This window comes from Nipponia nippon, unplaced genomic scaffold (genome assembly GCF_047370975.1).
Source record: "Nipponia nippon isolate SJK-2023a ecotype South Korea unplaced genomic scaffold, ASM4737097v1 scaffold_3, whole genome shotgun sequence".
Taxonomy (NCBI): Eukaryota; Metazoa; Chordata; class Aves; order Pelecaniformes; family Threskiornithidae; genus Nipponia; species Nipponia nippon.
The window spans coordinates 68,233,198-68,260,890 of NW_028262347.1; the positions used below are offsets into that span (position 1 = coordinate 68,233,198).

The following is a 27,693-nucleotide window of genomic DNA, read 5'->3' on the forward strand; positions in this document are numbered from 1 at the left end:
AGAACAATGGACTTCCATGTCTAAAGTAAAAACTTTAAAATGCCTTGTGTGCTGTGCTAGATAATTAGTCAATGGGGTAGTAATAAGGCATGGTGTATATTAACAGCAGCGCATAGCATAAGTTGCCTTTCAATATTATCACAAATACAGTGTTTTTTTTTTTTTACTTTGTTACAGCCTTTTACTTGGGAGTGCTGGAAAGGATCGCAGCCAATGATTTCTAGAAAGAGTTATGACTAGTTCTTGTTTAAACTCAACTGTGTGGAAACAAAGCAACAGAACTGTAGCCTACTATACTGGTCTTAAATTAGCTGCTTTAACTGGATAGATTTGGAAATACACTAAATTGTAAGGCTTTTAATGCTGTAATTCTCTGCCTTTAATAAGTAAAAACACAGTATTGAGAGACTGGCAAAGAAGTTGGTTAAACAGGCAGTGTCAGTGTTCAGCAGCTCCTGAGCTTGGAGATCGGTTGCAGAATACAGATGTGGAGATGATAGCAAGCAGTGATGGCTGGTCAGATGAGGAGTCTGTTGTGTTCTTTCCACCAAATTATCTCACATAAATGACTAGATCCTTCTTTTAAGCAACCTCACAAGCTTTAGGAATAAGCAGTTAGTATGGATGTGTCAAAGTACAAACATACCTTGTATGTATAACAACTTTAATCATGTACCTTGGGGAAGTTTTTTTACTGTTGTGACTGGCCTCTTGTTTTTTATTAATGCCTCAAAAATTGTTTGAGAGTAGGTGGTAAACTGAGGAGGAAAAGAGTTTCTAAATTGTGATCAGTCAGGTTGCAGCAAGCTGGCCTGTATAAATACTACAGTGCTTTTATTGTCTTTATAATGTGTTTGTGAAATCTAGGCATACGTGGTTATCTGTTGCAAGTCATGAAGACAGCTGGTCTGGAGAAATTTAAGAATCATGGGACTTAGATTGCCTACACACCTGCATCACAGAGGGTAAAGATGGACTGGTTAAGCTATTTCAGTGTCATAGAGCTCTTAAATAGCTGAGATATGAATTTTGTGTGGATGATGGTAGATCAGTCAAGTTCAAAAGGTATTGGGTTCAAAATGTGCAGTTGTTTTTGATCAGAAGAGAAGAAAACTAGGCCTGTCCTAGTCGAAGTAATGCCTCGTGAGCTAACTCTAGCTCATTGGAAGCTTTCATATGCTCCTACTGCTTGTATTGCAGTAATGCCATTTACTCTGTTAGGATACTGATCTGGTGCAGAGCTTATTCTGCAGGATTTAGTGATTTAATTCTTGGCAGAATTATCAATTGCCCAGAATTAATTGCTATGAAAATACTGAAATCAGAGAAGCTAAATTTTCACTTCTATTAACTGAGTTGCATTGTTTTAATTTTTCCCCCCTGCAGTCTTAACTACTCAAGCTTGCTTTTTAACAAGGACAATAAAATCCATTTTCTGTAGGCAACCCGTATCTCTCTTGAACTGAGTAAATCTTAAGCTGAAGTCTTCCTTTTCACAATATGTATTCGATTGGACTGGCATGAGAATTAGTAAATAGGGTACCCTATTATAGAGGTGTACCCTGCATGAAATAAGGGAAGAACTAAATCAGAAAGATTGTTTCTAGAACAGACAACGGGATTAAGATGATGGATTAGAGATGGAAAAGGTGGTGAAATGGTTAAACCTGTATGTTCTGAGGGCTGGGTGAGTAACTAATAGCAGGTGGTGAAATTTAGAAGATCATGGGGTAAACCAATTTAAATGCCATATATACCATTGCCTGGGGGCTTTTTTGAGACTATGGGGAAGGAGGTAGGATCATTGGCTTGTTTTCCACTGGAATCATATGTTCTGTCTAAATTCCTGGAATTAATGGTTTGTGGCAGCCTGGGACTGGCTCAAACTAGAATGGTAACAACTTAGCAAAAAGAAAATATAGAGACTTTAATTACTTTGTTTGTGTGATTTGACTTTGCTGCTGATACTATTAGCCTCTGGACTGCAACATTAGAACATTTTGTTTGAGAAGATTAATCAGTTACGGTAGACTTCCTTTCAAGCTCTGCAGCTATAGCACCTTTGAAAAGAGCCAAGCAAGAATTGTGGTTAGGCTGGGACAGATAGACTGTGTGCTTGTTAAAAGCTGTAACATTTAATGTTCTTTGCAGGTCATGCAGTGTACCCCAAAAAAGTGTAGCCTTAATTAGGTGTGTAAAATGTTAGATTTTTATTCCAGTGAAGTAGATTTGCTTTCACTGCAGAGTGTCTGTTTGGTTTGAGTGCAACTGCAACAACAACAAAAAATTTATAAGCAGTGGCAAGCAAAATTCCAACATGCTTTATTCACAATATCAGTAAGCACTGTTAAAATGGAGATGATAATCAGCAGTTAGTTGATAATGTTGGGTTTTTTTTTTGCAAGAGGGTATAAAGTGTCTAGCTAAGTAGTTGGAAGGCCATTCAACATAGCAGGATCTTTAATGATCCCTTTTCCCTTGACCCCTCTAAAGTTTCACAGCAGCTGGCGGAGACTATTTCTAAAATGCCCAGTAAAGGATCAAAAAGCGTTGCTTTTGCAACATTGATGTCACATGGTATAATAATAATACTGGTATAATTGTGGTATACCTGAGGAACTAAGTATGCTGTTTTGGGGTGAAAAGGGATCTCAGTAGTTTGAAATTGAATTTTATCACAGTTTATCATCACTAGTTGGTCAAAATTCATTTGCTCACTTCACACTTTAAAATGGCATATGTGAACTTTCTTAACATTGTTCCTTATGTCCTTCCAAGAAAACCCCAAAAGCCTTGAAGCTGTGGACAGCTCATTTTATTAATAAACAAGTTTTACAATGGCTGTTTGAAACTAGATACCAGGGGGGCAGGCAAGTCAGACTTCAGGTTTAGGTTTGGAGTCTAGCAAGAGGTGGTAGAAAATGACTCTGTGGATTATTTGTGTGCATGTGATGGAAAACAAGCAACAATGCGGCATTCTAACTTCGTCCAGCAGTTTGAAAATCACCTTCAAATCCCTTTTCCCTTACGCTAAGCACCCAAGGAAAGCAGATGATGTTGCCTATGGTAGCAGAATGCGATTGTCAGGAAGGAGGGAGGTAGACTATATTGTTTTATCCTAGTGCTGTCTTATGTTCTGTTAGGATTAAATTGAAGTTAGTCAGCTGTACGTATACCTCTAGCTCTGTGGGAAGAAAAAGCGAAAACAGCAGCTGCCTTCATCCCCTCCCAGTACAAAACTAGTGCCAGCAACCTCAGATCAGAACAGCGCGCTGGACCGACCCGTTCGCCTCTGTTTAAAAGTGCACTTCTGCAACAGCAGGAGTGAACTGGGTGATGATCCTACATGCAGCCTTAAACCATGGCAGAAAACTTGGGTGGAGAATAGGCAGAGCAGCCAAGCAGGGAGGTGGGGACACGCAGGAAGTAAAGGATCCCTGCGCTGCCTCTTCTTCTTCCTCCTCACAGCTAGCTGGGCAGGCAGAAAAGGACACGCTTGCCTCTTGCTTATATTGATTCTTTCTATTCAGTATTTGAGTGGCAAAAGCAGATATTAAGCTCAGATCTCTGCAGCCTCATGTACTGGACTTGGAAAAGTACAAGAGGTGTCAAACAGAAAACAATGCTCCCTTCTAACTTCGATGTCTGCTTTCCTTCTGCTGTGCGTTAAGTCCACAGCCTAGTGGATTCCCATCGGAAACTAGGACCTAACTCACTCTTTGGTGTGTGCGTCTCTCTTTTCCTGATGGATTTTACAAAAAGAGAGATCTGTCCCGTATTTGTAATTGTTAACTCCCACTGTTGCTGCTCTCACAAGGATTGCACTAAAGAGGTAAGTAAGAATTTCAGCTCTATAGAACAAGTGTGTGTAGCCACAGGAGAGGATTTCGGGGGTGAATCAGAATTCTTGACGAATGTGCTGAACTGCTTTACATTTGCATAGCTTGGGTCTTCAGCTTTTAATCTTGACTGTACTTTTTTCCCCTGTAACTTTTTAAATGTAGATTAAAATCCTGAACAGTAAGGCTGAACAGCTAGGCTGGAACACTTACTGCTTCTGCTATTTTCCACCTATGATGTTATTCCAAATCCAACTATTTTTTTAAATTTAGGTTTGCTGAGGGTGTATAACACTACCTCTGTCGTCATTTTGGTTTGGTGTAAAAGTTATACAGCACCGATTATACTTTCTCTTATGAAGTAAATGATATTTTCAGTATCTCTTGGATTAGAACAAGATGCTAAACCACTGACCCAGTAATCTGGTGATCTAACTAATGCAAAATACTAGGAGTTTCTAGGCAAAAATTGTGAAGAGTTCTGAGTAGCGTATACTTTGGTGTGTAGTGTCTTGAAAATCTAGTGTTTTTAAGAGTACTTAACTTGCCTTTAATGGATCAAATAACCATATAAATGTGGATGTTGAATTTTGGAACACACTTTTTTCACCTGATTAAAATCTGATAAAATCACAAACTTTACCACATCTAAGATAAGTGAAATATGAAATATCTTCTTATGCTTAACATGAAGACTGTAAGATAAGTATTTAGTTTTGCATTAGTTGCACTTTGTGCTACCTACATATGTGCCCGTATTTTAGAGGTGCTCTCAAAATGTTAAGCGTTCAGTGGGTTTTATTTTAAGTTGGCACTTCTGTCAAAAGCAGCAGTTCTGCCCTTGTTAGCTACTGCACTATCCCTTTCCTTCTGTAAGCCTGAGAGCTAGTGCAACAGTGTAGGGAACCAGACTGGGGAGCTTCATCTCACTGGAAACTGCTGCAGGCTTTTTCGGTTCAATTTGTTTCAAGTCCGATAAACACTGTGATCTGGTTCATTATGCAGCCGTAATAAACGCACGTGCCAGCAAAAGGGAGGAAACGACACGGGTGGGGGAATGGGAGGTGGCGAACAGGAGGCTTGCTTTCAGCAGCACTGCCAGTTCATGCTATTTTAGGTGGCAGCTTGAGAAAACGGTGATTTTCATGTGTACCTGTTATACCTGTCTACACTTCTTTTTTTTTTTTTTTTCTGTGCAAGAGCTCTTCCTTCTATTCCTTTAGCAAACTCAGAAAAAATGCTAGTGGGATTTGGGGTGTTTAGTTCTTATTAAACTGCCATTGGGTGATAGGACTAGTGGATTAGAACATTTGAGTTGTCCTGTGATTCTCCTAAGGAGTTTGGGGACCAGGAGAGGCATATAAGAATGTCACCATCTTGCAGTAACTGTGGTGAAAACCAGGAAATGCTGAATGGCTTAGTGTAGGTACTTGAGTGCCTTCAGGTTCAGAAACTAATGAACATAAGCTTGGCTGCACAGCTCATGCGCTCTTAAGGACGCGTCAAGGTTATGTGAATGCGGGGCCTGGCCTCCCTTTGGTTTCTCTGTAATGGCAGATTAAGGTGTATAGGCAGCTCTGGGTAGAAAAGGGTTCACTGGTTTATTGATTTTTATCATTCGTAGTATCCTCTGTCTTGTTATGTAAAATAGCTTGACGCTTCCCCTAGTGCTTGGAGGAGGAAACCAAAGAAGTTTTTAAAACCTGATGGTACTTAAGGGGTGCTTGGCCCTAGTGTGAGGTTCTCTTAGCTTTTTCTGAGGAGCAGTTAGGAACATAGAAGCTATGCTGGAGGAGGCTGGCGGGAGCTTTTCTTTTTAACTGAACTCTTGGTTGGGAATTCACAAAATGGGGTATTGTAAAATGGCCCGTATGGAAGGGCCTGAAGATTTTGGACAGGTATTTAATTTCTCTCAGGATAGAGAAAACCAGGGTAGCAGACTGAATCACTGACATGAAAATCCATTCTTAGCTTTACCTGTTCAGGCTTTGTGCAAGAACAGAGCATGTGGTAAAATAGTTAACAACAAAAATGTTCTGGCTTCGTTATGTTAATATTTTGCTGTACCAGTTGTCTTACTCTTAGCTTTTAGTTTTTATGAAATGAGATTGTCACAGATCTGACATCTTCCTTCTGCTGCCACGGTATAAATGAACACACATGCAGGCTGCTGCTATCTAGGGCTTGAGCTGTTTAGGAGACTTAGATGTGTTAAACTTTGGCAGATTTAGATGCAAATATATCCAATAAGCAGTGGAATAATGATTGCATAGGTTATGTATGTGTATATAGGAGAGCATTTAATTGTGTATAGAAATATCTGTCTCTACATACATGAGCTTGAACTCCTGGGACCATTTTAAGCTTGGTCATAATTAAAGGGGGGTTCGCTCTGACTAGGGTGCTATATGAGCAGACATACATACAAACAGGTACTTGATGCCAGTAGTAAACACTTAATAAATCCCTGTAGAGTGCAGGGCTCTGCGATGTCCTGCTAGGAAGCTGGAAATTCATGATATGACCTGGTTACAGTATTAAACTTCCCTGTCCAAACTTCAGTCTGGTATCTTATCAGCTGAGGCATTGATCTTCAAAAGTCTTAATGTTCAGTGAAGCTTTTAAGAGCATTAACATAAATGTTCGCTGACAGATTGTGTTTCAGGGCTTATTCTAGTCAAAATATACTCTTCAGTTCTGTGAATTTCAATTGCTAGAATTTCATAATAGCAAATTTCAGAGCAAAGAAATAGATAACCAGAATGCTGTTGTAACAGGAAGTTTTTATCAAGTGAAAAACCATGTCTTTCTATAGCTTTTTTTTGTCCTTTTAAAAATTCCAGATACAACACCTTTGTAAAATGTAGTGAAAATAGCACTGTTGTCCCCTGAAAGACTGAACTCTTGTGCTTCTCCCAGTCTTATGTTTGCATCTGTTAAAGTTGATGTTGACTGTGCCCTCTCCTGGTAGACTGTGGTAGAGAATATTTTAGGTAGTGAATATATGAAGTGAATATATTGCCATGTCTGGCCAAAGGAAAAAAAAGTATCTAAATGTAGATGGAAATTATTATCATATTAAGCCTCCATGTTCAGTTCAATGAAAGTCTGTAGTTGCAAAGGCAAGAGAGGTTGTAGTTGCAAAGGTTCAGAGACTCAAACCTTTCCATTTCAAGATGCCCCCATTTGGTGGGAAGCGGTGTCGTATAGGATATTGGGAGAAGTACTTTCTGGCTGGGACACAAATCATGATGCTTGTACTAATACTTCATTTATTTCTGTACTTCAGACTCTATGGATTTCACTTCTTGTTTAGTTGTGATTTACCAGTAACACAGGGTCAGATGTACGAAGTGTATGATTTCAGGATTGTTTGGCTTGAAAACGTGGACTCGTCATATAACAGAATTTGAACAGGACGTCTTCATCCTCTCTCATTCTGCTGTCTTAAATACAGAGTTTGAAGCTAAAGGCTGAATCAAGTAAAATCGAGTGCCAAATTTTGCTGTTGTGGACAATCGCCCCCGAAATAGAGCTTCTGGCCATAATTAAGTGATGAAGTTTGGCTCTCTGCCTGCAATGTTTTGCAGAATTCCCAGATGGTCATATCTCATGGCCTATTTGCTTTACTGATTTGAGTAGCTGATCATACTTAGATTTTGTTTTGCTCTCCCGCAATGGCTTTAGCATGCATTGGAGAAAGGATTGCCATGGGTTGTTAAAGGGTTTTTGTAAAGGTCTGTATTGCTAAACTCATGTTCCTGAACTCACAACAGCAGTGATGCCGGAGTGTGGTTTGAGTATAGTAGGTCTTCTGGGGAGAGCTAAGATACAGGAATATCCTTTTGTTTTATCCCCCCCCGCCCCTTTTTAAAAAAAAAAAATAAAAATCAGATAAGTTATTTAATGATCCAATCAGATCATTCTGGGCTAAGGTTTTTCCTGTAAAATCAATCTATGCCAAAATTACTTCATATAATGTCATGTTGGAAACATTCTAGGAAGCAGCAGAATCCTTTCAAGACTGTTAATTTAATCATGTGGGTTCATGCATTAGTGTGACATAGGAAACATTTCCTTCCATTCTCAGTCCAGTCTGTGTACTCGCCTCTAACCAGCGTAACTTCCATGGAAACTGAACTGTTCTTCTGTCGTAACTGAGAACCTAACTGCCAAAGCCGCCTGTTACGGAAGCGTAGCTGAGAAATGGGGGGGGCGGAGGGGGGAATGTTTGCAGAAGTCACTAACAAACAGATGAACAGTAAGATAGGGGTCAGATTTCTGTATAATTTGCACTAGTGGGGAATTCAGGCGAGTTATCTATTGTGTAAAAATAGTTGGTCTGTAAACACAACCAAAACTTTAATCAAGTGGGCCTTCCAGTTTCTCTGTCACTTGTGTGTTCCAGGGTGTCAAGCCAGCCAGCTTCGATAAAGTAGCGATCCCTGAAGTGAAGGAGATTATTGAGGGATGCATTCGGCAAAACAAAGGCGAAAGGTAAGTACTTTCTTTTCAGATGGAGGTATTACTTGTTATCTGAGTCTTTTATCTGTCATGATACCAGATCCGGTTAGTTCCTGGGGTCTTCTGTGTTCTGATGGAAGCCAGTATTACTTCTGCAGCTTCTATTCTTTGGTAGATTCTTACTCAATGATTGTTTTAGAGAATGAACAGTGTCAGGAAAAATGCAAATGCTGTAGTAACCACCCATGTCAGTTTATTCAGAAATTCTATTGCTTTTATTAAAACTTTGACCTAGTCAGCAAAGTAGTAGAGGACAATCCTTCCAGGCTCCCAGGTATTTGGATTGTTTGGTTGGTTTGTTATTCTGTAATCCTTTGTTTTTCCTGTCCCTTGTATTTTGTTGGCAAAATTTTATGGCTGATTATTTTGAGGGCTCTTTCTATTTTTTAAATTCTTGCTGTTCGTTTTCATCCACGTTTTCTGCAAGATGAATTCTACTTGAAGTGATTAACTTGTACCATTACAGGAAATCTGTAACTGCTCTGATGGCTTATTTGTGGGGTTTGTTTTGGTTTGTGCTTTTAGATAGTTGTTGCTTACTGAATGTCCAATTTAAGAATGCTTCAGCCTTCGGCCCTCCTCTAGCCTCCTGCTATTCTGTTCAGAGCTAGTTTTGTCAGTTCATGGATGTTTATTCATCCCCTTCTATTAACTCTTCAAGTTTTACATCTGATGGTGTTGCTGTGTATTTTTAATTTCTGTTCTTTTTCTTAATTTTGTATTTTTTTTTCCCATTTTAAGTTAATTTTGTGGCTGCACATCACGTATTTCTTGCCATTTAGTTTAAGTGATTAACTTGTAGACTACTGCTGTTAATGCTGTGCATATATGAACATAGAGCTTTTTGTACCTTCAGGACAAAGCTTCTAATTGTGCCAACCAGAATGCAAGTTGAAGTGCTTCAAAATAGTATAAAATATGAAAAGAATCATGTGGTGCTTATCTAGTGCTGAATTTACTAGATGAGGCTTTTGATAAGATCTTGAAATAGAGTGAAATACGTACTTGGATTACTGTACTGATTTGGGGACTGAGAGTTGTGTGTTGGATCTTAATGTTCGGTAAAACCAAACTGTTTCTTCAAGGTTTCTTATTATTTTAGTTAATATATGCATCCTATTCAGTTGGCTTAAATGTGGTACTTCTGCTGACCAATGTATGATATTTTTTGTGCATCTGCAGCATTGTTGCATTTTGTTTTGCCATCATGCTTTTAAATAGAAATTTCAATGATGGGCTGTCAAATAATTCATGGGAGAAGCGTGAAATGTAGAGAGCAAATTTGGGGGACCATCAGGCAAGGATATTCCTTAATATTTTTTGAAAACCTAGTAACTGTGTGTGCTTTCTACGTTCTTTCCTAATATGCTAGATATGCTATTAAGGACCTTTTGAATCATGCTTTCTTCCAAGAAGAGACTGGTGTACGGGTAGAACTAGCAGAAGAAGATGATGGAGAAAAAATTGCCATTAAACTCTGGCTACGAATTGAAGACATCAAAAAACTCAAGGGCAAATATAAAGATAATGAGGCAATAGAGTTTTCCTTTGATTTGGAGAGAGATGTCCCAGAGGATGTAGCACAGGAAATGGTAAGTGTTGGTGGTCTTGCAAAGCATCGGAAGTACTGGTGTTCTCTGACAGTGAAATGTAGTCTGCCAGCCTCTGCATTTGGTGTTGTTACTGTCTAGAAATAAAACAGCTTCAGAAGTTTGTGAATGAGAAGTTAGTGACAGAGAGTCGTAGCTTATATTGTAGCACTACAACAGTGGCTGTCTATGACAGTCTGAATTCTGTGAATATATCCTCCTTCAGGTGGAATCTGGCTATGTCTGTGAAGGGGATCACAAGACAATGGCGAAAGCTATCAAGGACAGGGTATCTTTGATTAAGCGAAAGCGAGAGCAGCGTCAGTTGGTGCGAGAAGAACAGGAGAAGAAGCTTCAGGAAGAAGGTAGTCAGAAGCAGCAGCTGGAGCAACAGCAACCATCAAGTGCTTCCCATGCAGGGTCAAAGCATCCCCTATCTGTCACTGGTACTACTCCTGTCCCCACTACTTCAGCATCGGTTTCTACACAAGTGGAGCCTGAAGAACCAGAAGCTGATCAACACCAACAACTGCAGTTCCAGCAACCCAGTATATCTATTCTTTGTAAGTGTGTCGGTTTATTTAGGAACTCTTGCACTTACACAGTTCCCCCCTTTGGAGTCTTAAACTTTTGGTGGGTATAGCAGTAAATATCTTAAGATGTTGCTGTCTGCCATTGCTGTCTGCTGAAGAACATGATCTCACTAGAAAGCACAGCAAAATAAGATGCATCCCTGTGCCTTAGCTAAGCCAAGTCTTGGCACAATTCACAGTTCACTGTCTTGGCACAAAATCATTTTCCTTTGTTTCAAGTTAATACACTAAAGAACCGGGGCACCTGAAGCATGAACGTGTCCTAGTTTTTGCCGCCCTCCTATAGGGACAGTATATTCTGGCCCTGCAGAAGGCTGTATACTCTTGCACCAGTGCAGTTAGAGCTATTAGAAACACTTATTTGAATCCTTGTTAACTTATGTTTAAGGGTGGAAATGAGATTAATGTCCAAGCAGTTCAGGTCACAATTTGCTTTCCAAAAAAATTTTCACTTTCTGATTTACATACTATACATGAAAAGATGAATTAACACTCCTAACTTTTCCTCTTCTGCCATCCCAACATTTGAATCAGTATTTGAATAACTGTGGTAGATGGGAACTTCCATATTAGAATGGTGAAGTTAGAAAGCAAATTACTCTCTGCTCTTTAGGTAACAGGGATTTTAAGTTCTGTACTATGCCTACATCAGGTGCATCTGCCAGCCAGCACAACAGACCTGTTTTATATGTCTGTGTAAAAATAAATAAATAAAAATAGTAATTAAAAAACCCCTGAAAGATCATTCATAACAATGTGGAATTTAAGTTTCTGTTTCTAGTCTAGCCTTTTATAGGAAGCATAGTTTACTATTAAGTATCTTCCCAAAGAACTCCTGAAATTATTGATTTTTTCAGAGGTTAGTGGAAGCTATATTGGTAAGGTATTACTGTATTGAGGAAGAAAAATTTTTTTTTTAACCAGCTTAAATATTACATGAGGAACAATGCTGAAAAGGTCCATGTGACATGGCACAAACATCAATCTAGTACTTGGTTGATTATAATGTCTTTAAAGTTGTGAATCCAGACTGCAGTTCTTGAAATGCAGATTTTTATCTTTAACTTCTGCAGCTGATGGGACAGTTGACAGTGGCCAGGGGTCATCTGTTTATACCGAATCATGTGTGAGCAGTCAACAGACTGTGTCGTATGGTTCCCAGCATGACCAGTCAATCTCAACAGCTGCAGTCCAGGGATATGCAGCTTCAGTTGGCCAAGTGCAGTCGCAGCAACATGGAGGATATCAGCCACCTGCAGCGGTAAGCCAGAACTTACAGTATTGCAAACGCATGGAATTATTTGATTTTGTATTTCTCTTGAAAGGTGAGGGGAAAGTCTGCCAGGCAATGTTCTGTCTATGTTTTGTTTTGCATGTGATACAAATTCTGCATGGGAGTAGTAAAGGGGCTGCTTTTGCAAGGTGACTGAGTTGGGGGAGCGAGGGAAGGCAGAGTGCAAGGGCATATTTGTCTTCAAAGCTTTTATTTAATCTTGAGTGCACTTAAGCAGAATGATGGGTTAGGGTTTTTTTTATGGATGGAAGTAATGTCCTCAGAACAAGAGTATCTCATGAAAGTAAGCATTTAATCTCACTTGGGAAGGTAATGTGTGTATGTGTATATGAAGTTACCAGGGATCAAGCTGTTGATTTGATTTGAAGAAAGGATTAGAATAGTTTTAGTTACTGTCTAAGTATGAAATTGCTGTGTGTGTTCTGTGAGGCTTTGATTACAGATTCTTCAGGTAAGATTTTTTTAACTGTTATAGAATGCTGCATGTGAGATCTCCAGACTGAAAAGACCCCACACCCTTGTTCCCGATTTTATTTCTAGCTTGTGTTGATTTGCTCATCAGTTGCCATGCGTATTCCTTTTCCCTGGAAAGTCTGCACTGGGCACAAATACTTTTCCTACTATGTTCATTTGTGTTGCCCTTTTGTTTTGGTATGTTTTTTTCCTTGGTATGTCTTTAGATCTGAGTATGAGAGTACGCGGAAATCTATTCTAACTCCGGAGTAGAACTTCTGCTACTGTTATATTGTCTTCAGTGGTTCCATTGTCGCTCGTTTTTTACACAAGTAAAAGTAAAAATCTAAGCCTGAGGCAGAGATGTTATGGTATAGTATAGTAATACCATAAGGAAGAAGATGTGACACTTTAAGACTGAAGGTCCTCACTTTTTTTGGTACCTGTGGTTGTAGGGTTTATTACAGAATCGTTGGTGTTACTAGCTTTTTGGAAAACATGCTGGTTTCACTCACAAGCAAAGTACCTCCATCTTTATCAAAGGCACTTATCCTGAAGCTTGTGGTACTGCTAGTCCTTGATCAAATGAGTTTTTAATCCCTCTAAACTCTTGTTCTGGGTCAGCTGTATTTTGTTATGTGGGCACATGTTGGACCAGAAGCCATTTCACTGTTTTGGGATGGCTAGCTTCCAGGTTGAAAGACCATAATCTTTTGAGAGGGGATGGGAGAACAAGTGTATGACAGAGGTGTAGTCAAGCTGCTTAGCTCACTGCTAAGATGTGCTCATGCTCTATGATGACGACAGTGGTACCAGGAGGTTGACAGAACGGGATAGAACACTGCAGGAACTACTAACAGTTTGTTGGGAAGACAGAATGACAAGTCAAAATTACATTGACAACTGGAGAAATGGCCTTAAAAAGAAATAGAATGCAGTTCAATCAGGACAAGAACAAAGTTCATGTTTAAACAGGAATAATCAGCTACAGAAGTACAGGATGAGCAACAACTGACTAGGCAGCAATTCTGCCAAAAAAAAACAACCTCAGGGATTATATTGGACCACAAGCTGGACATGGTCAAAAACATCATGCTGTTGTGAAAAAGGCAAACATCATGTAATGTGAAATAGTTCTGCTCTTGGCCATTGGTAAGTCTATCCTGGACACCCTGCTTGAGGGAATTTGAAGGTGAACTGGGAGAGAATTCAGAGGAGATTGGGGGGGGGGAAAAAAAACCAAAAACAAACCACCAGAAATACAGAAAACATGGTTTATGTGGGAAGACTGAAAGAGTTAAGCTGAGCCTATGAAAGATGAGCTTGAGGAGAGAGAAAGCTCTAAAGGCTGCTGTAAAATAGGATGCGGCTAATCAGATCACAACATTGTTGTCAGATAGAATAAGAAATAATAAGCCTAAATTGCAGCATGGAATTAGTGTTTGGGAAAGGTTTTTTTTCTAACCAACAAGGACAGTTAAGTGCTGCAGTCTCCATAACTGGAGATGTTTCTGAACAGGTCAGATAGATAAATTAGTCAGGAATTACATATATAACTAGTCCTGCCTTGGAACAGGTGAAAATTAGAGGTAAAGTATTTATTTAACCCTTTGAGTTCCCTTATGCCGCTCCCAAATCTTTGAGCAGTCTAGCAAGATTTCTCAATCAGAAATCTTTAAAATCAGATCTCCACTGGATATCTTAAGGGTTTTTTTTTTCCCCTATAGGTCTGTATTTGATTTCAGTTATGTTAAGAAATTATGGATTACATCCATAAGAGGCATATACCATTAGAGAAGGAAGACTTGCAGTTGAAGACTGTCTTTTTCTCTTCACTTAAAATACAACAAAACACACCATGCCAAAAAAAGCAATAACAAAAAAACCCCACCCCACACAAACAAAACAAAAACCAAACCAAAACAAACAAAACAACCCAAACCCCTGAATTCCAATTCTTCCAATTTGGTTGGATTTTGACCTATGGCCTTCTGGATTGTGGCAAGATTACAAAATCCTGATGCTTTTATTGGCCCAGTGTCTGGAAAATGCTTGTCTAAGACTGATTTTACTGAATTTTCCACACATTAAACCAAATTTTTTCCACAAATCCTGTTGTAGAATGGGTAATGTTAAAATGAGAGCCAGCTGCATACAGTTAGTCCACTTAATTCAATCAGGGAGGTGCACAAGCAGAGAGACTGGTGAGGTGATATGTATAAACACACATCCACTCACTAAACTAAGAATGAATGTTTGAAAGATCATCAGTACCTGTTTAGGTTTGTCTGTTTGTCAGACTACCAGATGCTGTGAGTACACACAATATGGGCTGCATCAGTGGCCCCAGAGAAACTATTCTCTCCTGTCTGCTCTGCCTTCCACATGCTTCTCATAAGGGTACTAGGGAACTTTCCGCACTGCTCAGTAACCTAAGGCAAACTTGGGTCCTCAGAGGAGCACATAGCCTGTTCCAGTGTGTGCTGGCATTCATTCAGCATTTCTCATATCTTCTTGCACACATAGTAGTCAGTATTGGGCCTCTCATTGTGTGTCTGCATTTCTTTTCTACCTCATTGTAGTTTTTGCTGGTTTTGTTTTTCATTTTTTTGAAGTGTTCAATTCTTAACTTTTGTTTTCCTCCTTTAGCCTCAACGTGGTCGTAGCATGTCAGTTTGTGTCCCCCACCTTCCTGCTCTTCCCTCTATGTCCTGCATCCCTCTCAGTGCTCCTTGCACCCCACCACCAGCGCTGTCTGCACCTCTTTCTCCTTTCTACCTTCGGACTGTCCCTGAAGAAACCTTTGCAGAAAAGCTTTCTAAAGCCCTGGAAAGTGTCCTGCCCATGCACTCTGCCTCTCCACGCAAGCATCGACGCTCCAGCCTGCCCTCCCTCTCTGTCAGTCCTGTATGTGTTACCATTTGCCTCCTGGCACAGTAAGATAAGTTATCATTAAATACATCCTGGAAATTGGGCATTTTTAAAATGAGAAAATGAAGAGCTGATTCCTTATTCCTTATACCGTGCTGCTGGAGTGTTGATCACTTTTTTGGGAAGCAGTACACTTAAACGTTATCAAACAGTGGCTGACCATTTGTTTTTTGTATTTTGGGATAGTATAACTGTGAGTTCCCCAGTTGTATCACAGAAGGTAAAGGTAAGACTGGCTCTTATCTCCTTAAGTCAGAAGACCAGGTTTTTATTTTCCAACTTCTAAGCAAGCATTGAATGTTAATTAAGCCCTGCACAAAACAACCAGCTTTTAAAGCTTGGTTGCTGTGGCTGGCTATTGTAAAAGCTTTGGCTAGCTGTGGTAGTGATACTAGAAATTCAGAGTATGAATACTTCTGAGGATTTTTCTGTAAGTTTTAATCAGAAATGCCACTTCAGCTGCTTCTTGATGGGAAGAAGACATTGTTTCATGTTTCTCAGAAGGTTAGATGCAAGATAGCTTGCAGGACAGGAGGTAGTCTGTTTTCATTTTTGGGCTTCAATTTACATGAAATAAATTTAGTGACGCACTTCTCTGTAACTGAAGTACGTGGAACTGGTTTTCAGAACATAGGAATAGTTCTTCATCCTGTAGGACCTTCTTGTTGGTGTTGGTCAATATGGAAATTTGCTGCTGCTTTTCCAGAAAAAAGGGGCTGGGGAGAAACAGAACAATGTGGAAACAGCAACTTGCAAAAGTCATAAATGGCATCTGTCTTAAAGACAGTATTTTGCTACTGACTCTTGCAATTTTTTTCCCTTTTAGGGTTGATAATACGTTATTTCTCAGCATACTGTAGGCAGAGATGAAAAAATGCAGAATTACAAAGTTATTTGGTATTCTTATATGGAACTTGCTTTAGTGAAAATTTCCCTACAAATCTTAAGTAAGATGAGCCTCATCTGAAGTAGTACATCAGATGGAGTGGAATTGCCTGTGGACTCCACTGTTACTAAACCTGTGAATGTTTTATTGTCCAGGCAAGAGGTAGGTTTGTTTCAGTGAGCGCTAATTTCCTATGTGAAAAGGTATGATCAAAAGTGATCGAAGGGATCAAAAGAGATGATCAAATTGGGCAGAATCGAAAGGCTCTGCAGTTTTATCATACATTTTTTTCATTTGTGGGCTGGAATGATTCCGTTTTGTCTTGTAAAAGGCTTCTCTTGAGCTTTCTGGATTGCATACAGAACACACGCTTGACAGGACACTAGCACTGTGGGGTTTGTCTTGGATAATATTAAGATTTAATGCCATTTTATCTTCTAAATGCAAACTAGAGGCTCTGCATTGTTGCTGCTATCAAGTTCTGAATCTTCATATTCCCCACATGGCGATAACCTCAGGGGTTTGATTGGCTTTCAAGCACTGATCACAATGGATAGCCCGTGACAGTACATCTCATTCCATTGTCAGGAGCAAAACTGGTTTATTTTTGTGAATTCTTGGAATTGGACTGGAAAAGCAGCTCTAACACAAGCAAATGTTTCCATTCGTAGCTACGCCTGCCGTGGATGTATTTAATGGATATTTACAACTCACCTAAATTTCCTAAGTATTGTATGTTTTTGACCATGAATTGAGTAGTCATTCTATAAAGTTACTTCACAGAACTGCCTAGTGAACTGTGCATGTTGATGTGCTTTCACTTTTAATGTATGAATTACTTGTCTTGTTCATGTCAATACAGCCTCAGCATCCGCGTGGGGGAACACCAACGTTCCCAGATTCACAGATATTTTTCCCAACCGTTCATGAACGGCCGGTGTCTTTCTCACCACCACCTGTCTGCCCGCCGAAGGTGGCAGTTGCTCAGCGGCGCAAGAGCACTTCATTTTTGGAAGCCCAGACTTGCCACTTCCAGCCATTGCTGAAGACTGGGCAGAGTTTAGTTCCACCTGGTGGTAGCCCCACCAATTGGACACCAGAGGCATTCGTTATGCTGGGCACAGCAGCTCAGAGAGTCGCTGGAGAGCCTCTGCATGTGCAAGTTAATCCCGTGTTTGAGCCAGCTCCTGTACACAGTGACTATAGATCTGGACCAACACCTCCAGAGGATGCTCACTACAGAATGCATCCAGAAGCTGTATATTTGGTGGGCATGCACTATCCATCACAGGTATCGGAGCAGTATGATCAAGTAGCTTATAACTCTCACACGACTGAACAACATTTGAAGCAGGTCTCTGAGTCAAACCATGGGCAAGGTGGTCCTCCACAAAGCTCTGTGTTCGACTTTCAATTGGGGCAAACATACCTGGCAAGACACGTTCACAACCTGAGGCTGGATTCTGGGATGGGTCCCCTTTCTCCATTATCCAGTGTTTCAGCTCCTCTGAGTGCAGATCCTGCTCAGATGACGTTCCACCAGGTATTTGTTCCACACTCTGCCCCGGCTGTGCTCTCTCACAGTGGTGATGGCAGAGCGAGCTGTGTCTTTGAGTTCCATGTGCACACACCGACTTCTGCTCCAGCAGAAGGGGCAGTTTTACCCCAGCGGGTCTACAGAAGTCGCCGGGGCTCTATGGAGACCAGTCAAGAGGAATCCACTCAAGGCGTAGGGTCGCATGGTCGGCTTCAGCCTGTGACAGAGGAGCAGTGTAACTATCTTGGTCCTGAGTTAGCAGGTCCCAGAGGGGGCTCTGCCAGGCGGAGCTGGCCGGAAGGAAGCCCAGAATACTCCAGTGATTCCTCACAGCTGACTTCCTCTGACACTGGCGATTTCCAGTCTCCTCCCCCTACAGGGGGGTCATCTTCTGCTTTTGGTTCAGACTTCTCATTGCCCATTGTTCAGCTGCCTCAGAAGGTATTGCAAGAGTCGCAGCTCTTCATCTGCTTCCCCCAGGGAGCCTCGACTCAGCAGGCCTTGTCCACCTCGCTTTCATCGGGACCACCTGCACTCTATCCTCAGGTTACAGGAGCAAACCCTTCCAGAATTTCTCTACTTTTTATAAGTCATGCCTTGCACTTAAAGGGAAGCCTTGCTCTTAGACTTGCTCCATGTGGTTCTAATCGTTAGCGTTCATGGGGGTGTCTTTCCACCAAGTCAGTAGTATACTAGGATCTCTAACTTAGCAGGTTGCAATGAAATAATGAGGCATCAGCAACCACTTGTCTGTGTTCAGCTTCAGCTGAGATATTGGTAGGGCTTTTGTGTTAAGGGTAACAAATGGTTAGTGTTCCTCCTGGGACTAGTTGTTCCTCTGGCAAGGGGTAGCTGGAGTACCAAATTGGCTTTTAAAAAAATGAGTTTAACGAAATGTATCTTCTCCACAGTTTGAATCAGCAGTGATAGTAAAACTTGCTTTGTATTTTTGTTCCTGCTCCTTAGCCATTTAATGAGAATGTGTTATTTGAAGTTGAACTTACGTGTGAATAATGTTTCGTTAGACAACCACAAGGTTAATTTGGTGACTGTCCAAGATGAGAGAGCTTTTTCTAGGCTTGGGGAAAGAAAGTGGGAAGAGAGGAATAGAAGGAGCTATATTATCTACATGTACACAGATTTGGAAATGTACCTGCAGGATCATTAAAGAAACTAAACAAGCTGAGTAGTAAATTAATGGCACAAACAACTGTTGCTAATAGGCATTGCTTCCTTATAAGCCTAGAATATGGTGTCCTCTTAAAAAAACAAAATTTGAGACCTGAAGCTAGTTTTGGAGGTACACGTTTTATCAGCATGTGTGGTATTTGCACTTGCAATAGTCAGTAACTGTGAGGTGTATGTCTATATATATTGTGTCTGTGCTTATAGTCTGAAACTTTTCATAAGACAATTTTTTGTGAAAAGAGAGGATTTACTTTAAGTAGACTTCTCTCTTACTCTTGTTCGTGGAATTAGGTGCTCTCTGACATTTTAGTTATTGGAGTACTAGCAACTTTGGGATTTGTGTGAAGGAACTGAGGGAGAATCTTTTGCTTTTTGTGGTAAGATCAAGAACTAAGTATTTAAGGCTTTCTGTATGGGATAATAAAGGTGGTTTATTTAAGCTGCTGAAGCAGCTTTAATGACTAGTCTGATAAGAATTTCTATGCTGTAGGAGAACTTGTGGAGTGAAGCTGCTATGCAAGAAGTTTAAAAATTACGTGGGGTTCGTTTCTCCATAAACCACCTTTGTTAAACTTGAGGAGGTGACTTCTTATGGATGTAAAATACATCTGGAAAACACAATAAGGGATCACGATTATTTTACAGATTATAAGTTCTGGGATCTTTTATCTAATTCATTAAAATATCAGAATTTGAAGCACAAACTTGAGTCAATGTGAACAGATGTTACAGCAGTGGGATATAGCATGCATTTAGATCCTAGCCAATAAGGGCCTCAAGCTTCTAAAACAGCAAAGAAAAAAATGGTTCTTTTCATTGGCAGTCTGCTTTCCCCAAAGTTTCTGTAATTAAAAAAGTATGTAATTTTTATAAACTTGTTCCTAATAAGCTTCTACGAGCTGAATGATCACAGAATTTTAGTAGATATTTCTGAAATGATGCATGTGCACCAGATACCTTTCTTACAAAGGCAGTTCACCAAAGTGGTGCATGTTTAGGGAACTCGTCTGGAGGCCTTTGTCTAGTTGTCTCCCAGGATCTGATAAAGAAATATAATGGTCACAAAAATAATAATGAAAATCCTGGGATCTGATAAAAAATGTCAGCCACAAAAATAATGAAAATCCATTCCATTTTCCTCTACATCTTCCACATTCATTTGTATGCCACTCATCCATTTTTTTCATTGCTTATTCATTCAAAAATTCTGTCTTAGCTAGAACATGGACCCCCAGATTCTTCAATATCCAGGTTTAGGTAGCCTTTGAATGGTACTGAGTCTGGAAATGATTTCTAGCTTGTATTTTGACATGCCTCTCAAAGGGAACTCATGACATGTACGTGTACTGAGTACTTTGTTATTGGTCTAGAATTCTGTATATCTTTGATTTTTTTTTTTTAACAAATAGTTTTATTTCCTTCTAGCCTCCTTCTGTCTCCCCACCTAACTGTGTTTAGAACACATGTAAAGGTAAAACTTAATGCCTATATTTCCAGTTATCATACCAAGGCATCCTGCTCTTAAAGCATCATCAGTGGAAGAAGCAGCTGGTAGGCTGATCTGTCTTGTGTTGAGGGGCATGTGGGTTGCAAAGACTTTCTGTATTGGTTGCTTTGGAAGACTTAAAATGGAGTTCAGTATTTTTCCAGGTTGCTCTGCTTTGTTCTGGTTGTTGTAGTGGAATTTGGCGAAAAAGACTGGTTGGCCAAAAGGACAGCTAGAAACCGATCCCAACCAGAATGTTCCAGGCAGAAATGATTTTAACTGCCTGCTGCAGAAACCATAGGGTTTTTTAAGCTGATTGTCTTTTTTTTTTTTCCCTCCTCCAGACACAGGTGCAAGGCCAGTCAGCCTCAAGCAGTGCATCAGTGCCATCCCAGCCTACCCAACACACTCAACAGGTAAGATCACAGTCCCTAAACCCAGGACTAAAACACTTTTAGTATAGGATTTTGATGACTCTTTAAGAGCAACTGGCTACCTCTGTCCCCGCTTAAACCCATAGTTTTGGACAAAAGCAAAGGAATCCTCTGGTTCTCACCCAATCTAAGATGCTATGGGATTAACTTCATTGACTTTCTGGAATTTATTTTTAGAATCACATTAATGCTTGTTTTCATGTGTCTGTCTTCCCCAACTTCCACCTGAGCTTGCAGTGGAGGTGCCATTCAAGGGGAGGCATGTCAGGATTTGCAAGTTAGATTGTCTAGATAGCCAGACTTCATTCTCATTATTTCTTCTAACTGGAAATATTATCTTCTGCAACATCCTCTTCTCTTAACTGCCTCCTTTTCTTCCTTTATAGAATCTTCCTTCTTGTTTTCAAAGGTGAAATAATTCTGTTGCAAGATTTGGTGGTGATAATGGAGTTGTGTTAGTAATGCTAATAAGTAATTGCTAAAGCTTGATTCACTCAACATATTCAGAAGAACCACTGATGTCACTTATGAGGGAGTAAAAAGTAGAACTGAGATAGGATATGCTTTAAAAACTTCTGTGGGGGGAAAAAAATAGCTTCTGCCTCTTTTCCCTACTACAGAATGCACAACAGCCAGCCCCTTCCCAACAGCCTGGACAGTACCAGCTGCAGCAGCCATCAGTTTCTGCTGGTGCCACTCCCACACAAACTGTCTCTCAAACTCAAGCTTCACAGATTATGCCAATGCCTCAGGCAGCAGCTGGGACACAGGTAAACAAAATTCTTCTTTCTAGCAGTTTTTTTTCTTCTTCACAGCTGGCAAATTCAACATGCTGCTACTTTCACTTTTGTCATCTTTTCTAATGGTTCCAAAACATTCATCTAGATAATAGTATTCTTAGTGTACTACAACTGTCAGTTTTGTTGGAAAATGTGTTGGAAACCCTTTCTTTCACACGTGGCAGTGGTTGAGTAATTTGAGGGAGGGATAGCACTTCCATGCACAAAGATTTCTTAAATTGTCAGACATATCATGAGGCATATTGATGAATGGTATATTATGAATGGATTTTCAGGAACTTGTCATTTCTCTGCTTCCCATCAATGTCTATCTTCTGCACCATTATGTGTGTAAAACATGTTCAGTTATTTAGGTAGAGAACCATAAGGACTGCCTCTTCCACTCTGTCATCTTTCTTACTCAGCTCTTCTCCTTTACTCCCTGGTCAAGAAGCTTATGTTACTCAGTATTACTTCATTTTGGCTCATATCTCTATCTTGAACATGTGAGCCTTGATTTTGTTTTTAAAATTGTTGTTTTGTTGCCTGTTCATCTAAACTGCCTTTCCAGTTGCATCGTTCGCTGGCTTTAATTGACATATCCCCTGCCATTCTCTGAATGCTGGCACAGTGGCTTTTCGTTCTCCGTTGCTTTAGTCCCCATACCCAAAGCTGACAGATTTGTTGAAAGATTTGCACTTCTTTCCTGTAAGAAGGCAGGCTTGGCTCTGGGGACAGAGTTGAGGGGAATTTGATTCTGTTTACGCACAAGTCAGTGCTTCAGGGTATTCAAACGTGGCTCTTTCACCCTCTGTGGGTGTCTGTTTCAAGAGCCTGTTGAGTTCTTCAGGGGAAGTGTTGCGAAGTGAGGACCTTTTGGAACTCCAGCCAACTTCCCAGCCACTCTGCCAACTGTGCTCCCCACCCACTTTAACAGAGTGCTGTAACTTGAATAATTCTTTCTTTGACTAATGCGTAAAAATTCTGCTTTCTGCAACCCTGCTTTAAAAAAAAAAAAATCTATCTCTATTTTCTTTACCTCCCCAGCTTCCTGTTTCCCAACCAGTGTCGATCATCCAAGGCGAGCCTCAATTACCTGTTGCAGCACCTTCTCTCCCTCAGCCTTCAGTTGCCCCATCAGTCCCCATTGGCTCTCATTTTCTACCCATGGGACAGCCCTTGCCAACTTCCATGGTTCCCCAGTTCTCAGTCTCTCAGTTGCCCATAGCAGCTCCTCATGTGTCAGTGGCTCAGCCAGGTTTCCAGTCACTGCCCATTTCAATGGCAGCTGGCATGAATCAGCCATTGCTCACACTGGCAACGTCTGCTGCGGCAACCGCTGTCCCTGTAGGATCAACCGTTGTCCCTAGCCAGCTTCCCACACTGATGCAGCCTGTGGCTCAGTTGCCCAGCCAGGTTCTCCCGCAGCTCCTGCAGCCGGCTGTCCAGTCCGTGGGATTGCCAGTCAGCATTGGACAAGCTGCTGAAGCTTCACTTCCTGCTGGAGATGCTCTTTACCAGGTATTGTTGCAAGCCAGCAGAGCTCTTCTCCGCATTTTTACCTGTTCCTCTAAGGTACCAGATCTGAACTGTGTGCCCTGGCCACCCCACTTCTCATAAGAGAGCCATTAAGTCATGAATATGAATTCTGTTGTGTGGTAAAGGACCATTTTAAGGAGGGGAAGAAAAAAAAAGTCCTTGGACACCCTGGTGTTTTGAGTTTTTCATATTTGGCAATGGAATTTGTCTAAAATGACAGAATCATAGTGCAGGACTGTGGTCAACAACTGTGTGAAAGAGGAGAGCTATATATCCAAGAGATTTGTCAACTTGGAAAAAAAAATCCAAAAAATTGTGATTTTTAAAAACAGGGGATGTGTTGGAAAGAAAATCAATGGCAGCATATTCAGCAATGTTAGTATTTTCTTCCAAGTCTGGGAAGGGGAAGGGAGGTGGGGAGGGGGGACACGGACTTTCTCGAAATAAGTCAGACGGCATGGATCTTGAACGTGATGTAAGTACCTGATGCTAGTCGCAAAATGCTAGACTGTTGGGCACAGACTGCTTCAGCTACTTTGTGTGATGGCTGTAAAAATGGCAATCTGAATAGTGACAAAAATAGTGACTCAGCATATGATTGTTCTTCTAGAACAAAAATTGTGTAGATGTAGAAATATCTGCACGGGGATTATAAGGAGTGCTGCAGAACAGAAACAGTGTGTAGGAATGTTCGTTGGTTCATGGGTCAGCTCATCACGAGAGGAAGAACACAGCATTTTTGCGATTAGTCTCAAGAATCAGCAGCAGTTGCATAACATCTGAGCAGTAGTTGTTCAGCCTGAAAATTCTTCAAAATCATTTCAAGTCTCAGGCCTTAAACTATTACGCTAAATGGGCAACTGCAGGAGTTGGGAGATGAACGCTGTTTTGCCTAAGGCTTGGAACTTTGAGTGGGAATTTGCTTGTTCAAGCATGGTGACTTACAAACTGAGCTTTAGCTACATGAGCAGTTTGCTCTGCTTCTCTGGGAAGACAGTCTTTGGGAGTGCTTGAACAAGTACGGAAGGTTGGAACATGCCCCTGAAAATGATACTTCTTTTTTACTCGTTTCCTAATTAGCTCTGACATTCACTAACTTGACTCCCTCATTTCTATTACAGGGCTTCCCGTCGCGGCTGCCGCCTCAATACCCAGGCGACTCGAATGCTGCACCTTCCTCTGCTGTGGCCTCTGTTAGCATTCCTTCTGCCGTACTGTCCCCTCCCCTACCCACAGATGCAATGGCTCAGTCGGGCTACCTTGCTCCTGTTGTGCAGCCGTATGTGGAGCAGAATGTTTTAGTTCCCATGGGTGGCGTTGGAGGACAGGTTCAAGTGCCCCAGCCTACAGTGAGTTTAGCACAACAGGCCTCATCTGCCTCCTCGCAGCAGGCAGTTTTGGAGGTAAATATGTTTAATATAATGTAACAATACATTTAGGGCGTTTGAATTATGCAACAGTGTGTGTGTGTGGGGGAACTAATCCCTTCCATGCTTGTTTTCAGTTGGAAATTAATATTTCAAATGACCTTTTTCTTACAGCAGAATGTCATGCCAATGTGGGGACCTTGTTGCCACTGGTTGTTCTGTTGGGAAGTGAGTGTGCATCCTGCAGGCAAAAACCTGTTAACACTTCACTTCTTGCTAGTACTGTAGAACATTTTTGCCCTATCAAAGACAAACTGCAACCGATAGCCTTTGAGAATCTGTCGTTATGCTTATTCCCTGCAGCGTTGTTCTTGCTAGGGAGAATTTGAATTGTCTTTGTTCTGCATTGGCTTGCCTTTTGCACATTCTGTTAGTAAGACTGTGGCTGCATGGCAAACTGTAGTGACATGTAGCAGTAGAAAAGATGGCTGATTTCCTCTCCCCGCCCCTCCCCAGATGATGATTTGCTTCACTGCAGTTTGCTCTGGAATCTTTTGTAAATTAGAGCTGTCTAGATGCCAGCTGTTAGAAGTTCTGAAAAGGTAGTGCTTTTAGCTTTACAACTGATTTGGGAGGAAACATTGAAGACTACTGGGTTACTTGAAAAGGAACGGTATTCTTTGGGGGTGGTTCTTGATGTAGGTTTCTATCTATAGGGTACTCAAGGAGTCTCACAGACTGCTCCTTCAGAGGCTCTTCCAGCAACACAGCCTGCTCAGTCTACCCCTTTGGCTTCCTCTATGGATAGGTAAGCATTGTTTTCTTTTCACCAAACTGAATTTCAATTTTGTGTGTTACGTTATTCTTCCTTGGGTAATCTTTAGGTATCTTTTTGCACCAGGGATATTTTTTTCACTGAGAGTGTTCTTGAGGATGTGAGGAAATAAACTTTGTAGAGGAAAAATAGGCTTATGAGAGTTGGAGTAAGTTTTGATTTACAGCAGGGTATGGAGGGAGTAAATAGGATTGTGTATAGTGATTTAACTTCTAATCCTTTTTCATTTGCCATGTCAAATGGATCATAAGGGGTATTTTTCTGTCCTTTTGGCACTTAAACAGGATTCAAACTCCAAATAGCTTGAAAACATATTCAGAAGATATATTTGTACAACTCAGTTGGCAAGAGATATGTAGCTAAATAATTACTATTAGAATTGCTATTCAAGCAACCCTAAGTGTTGACAGGATTCTTCTCCCCTACTCTGTGATTAACAGGCATCTACTGCTATCCAGAAGAGAATACCAGATGGTAGGATGAACTGTTGCAGTTATGGAGTGCATGGATACTAATGTAAAGTGCCTCTTTTTTTAGTGCGCATTCTGATGTTGCTTCAGGATTGAGTGATGGCAACGAGAATGTTCCAGCTTCTAGTGGAAGGCATGAAGGGAGGACTACTAAACGTCATATGCGGAGGTCTGTCCGCAGCCGCTCTCGCCATGAGAAGACTGCTAGGCCGAAACTGAGAATTCTAAACGTGAGTATTTTTATATATTTAGTGGCAGTTTGGTAGTGATGATGCCTTTTTTGAGCTTCAAAATTTTCTTTTCTTTTGAGGAATGTGTCTCTTGTGTGGTCTTGTTCCCCACCCCCCTGAGCACACAAGCTATCCAGTGTATTTTTTCTGCTTCTGGAGTCAGTGTTCCAAATGTCATCTATTAAGAGCTTTTTGGGGCATTAGATATGGCAAAATTGGCTTGCTTAACCATGAGTGATTCCACAGACTATTCTAGAATATTTGATTTAGTCTTACTAGTAAAGCTAGGCCAGTGATGTGATCTGTAAGCTACAAAGAAACAAGGGAGCATCAGGCGTTCTAGAGAAAAGTGTGGACGAGGTGAGCTTGGAGGTTTGAGTAACTGGCAGATCCTTAGAAAAAAATGATGCCATACGTGGCACCATTGATTAGACTGGAAAGAGAGGATGTGTTTGTATTAGAGCAGTACTGTTGGTTTGTCTCTGTGAGCTTTAAAGTACAAGTCTTACATTCTCATGGTTTTGGTTTGAACTATTGTTTTCTTTGCTTTAGGTTTCAAATAAAGGTGATCGGGTAGTGGAATGCCAGCTAGAGACACACAATCGAAAAATGGTTACTTTCAAATTTGATTTGGATGGTGACAACCCTGAGGAAATAGCTTCAATTATGGTAAGATATATTTTAGAGATGAAAAACTGAATCCAGTCTTAATCACAGTAGTAATATAAGCAATCTTATTTTCTCATTTGTGTTTCAGAATTGCTCTTCCATGTAGCATGGCTTGTGCTCACCTTACTGGTATGCAAGCACAACTAGAGACTCTGGGCACAAAGTCATATACCAAATTGACAGTTAATACTGCATGTTTAGTTCACATGAAAATTTGTGTCAGTTTTTACCTTAGAATTGTGGTTTTATCAATAAATCTGCTTTTGTTTTTTTGCAACCTAGTTTTTTGAAAAACTGCACCAGGTTAAACAAATTCTGTTTGCTTTTCTAAGAGCAAACATTGCTAGATCTTTAAAACTTAGGCTTAAGCTTTGAATTTTTTGCTGTTGTTCTCAACTGAAACGGTAAGATTCTGCCCTTAAAGTAAGGAATAGGAATCACTTTCTGGTTTCTGAAAGTCAGTAATGACTGTTGCTGCTTTTGACTTTCTCAAGGGAAAAACCTCTCCATTCAATGTATAATGGTCAAACATAGAAAAGAATTTGCCCTATAGAGATACATTTAAATGAGAGTACTGTGCAGTGTGGAATAGACACCCCCCCCCTTTTTTTTTTTTTAAATTTAGACTCTTATTACTTGGCTGGTACAATCTGAAAGAAACTGAGGTTGTTTTAGTGTTACTGAAGTGAATGGGGATGACAAAAAGCAGTATCTTTTGCCAGCTTCTTGGGCACCTGTGCAGCATTCATCTTTTAGCTTAGAGAGGGGCCAGAATAATAGGTGGTGTGTGCTGCATTCATACCTGTCAAAAGGAACCAAATCAGTGACACGGGAAAAAGGTCTCTTTGCCACTAATGGCTTTCAAAGAAAGAGAAAGAAATTGGTTCTTGGCTATGTATGTGAATTGGCAGTGTAAACAAGTCAACAACATGAAGTTAAGTGCCAATAAATATGGAGAGAATACACACATGTCTTCACCTCATACCTAAAGTGATCCTATGGAGGAATAAAAGAGTAGGGTTGATTTAAAAAACAAAAAAAAGCCAAACG

General features: G+C 40.5%; 1 protein-coding gene across 13 annotated transcripts in view; it reads left to right on the forward strand.

Moving 5' to 3' along the window:
- WNK1 (WNK lysine deficient protein kinase 1) overlaps window positions 1–27,693 on the forward strand; it is a 108,666-nt gene that overhangs the window by 52,707 nt on the left and 28,266 nt on the right. For 6 of the 13 annotated variants that reach the window (XM_087765043.1, XM_087765045.1, XM_087765044.1 and 3 more), the window contains exons 5-16: window positions 8,248–8,336; window positions 9,736–9,955; window positions 10,179–10,515; window positions 11,619–11,806; window positions 16,972–17,400; window positions 20,665–20,736; window positions 21,375–21,524; window positions 22,581–23,054; window positions 24,194–24,475; window positions 25,156–25,247; window positions 25,812–25,974; window positions 26,527–26,643. In XM_087765043.1, the coding sequence (XP_087621169.1) occupies window positions 8,248–8,336; window positions 9,736–9,955; window positions 10,179–10,515; window positions 11,619–11,806; window positions 16,972–17,400; window positions 20,665–20,736; window positions 21,375–21,524; window positions 22,581–23,054; window positions 24,194–24,475; window positions 25,156–25,247; window positions 25,812–25,974; window positions 26,527–26,643 (2,613 nt within the window). Of the gene's footprint in view, window positions 1–8,247; window positions 8,337–9,735; window positions 9,956–10,178; window positions 10,516–11,618; window positions 11,807–14,941; window positions 15,200–16,971; window positions 18,193–20,664; window positions 20,737–21,374; window positions 21,525–22,580; window positions 23,055–24,193; window positions 24,476–25,155; window positions 25,248–25,811; window positions 25,975–26,526; window positions 26,644–27,693 lie in introns of all 13 variants that reach the window. The other 7 variants (XM_087765041.1, XM_087765042.1, XM_087765049.1 and 4 more) reach the window with 4 other exon arrangements.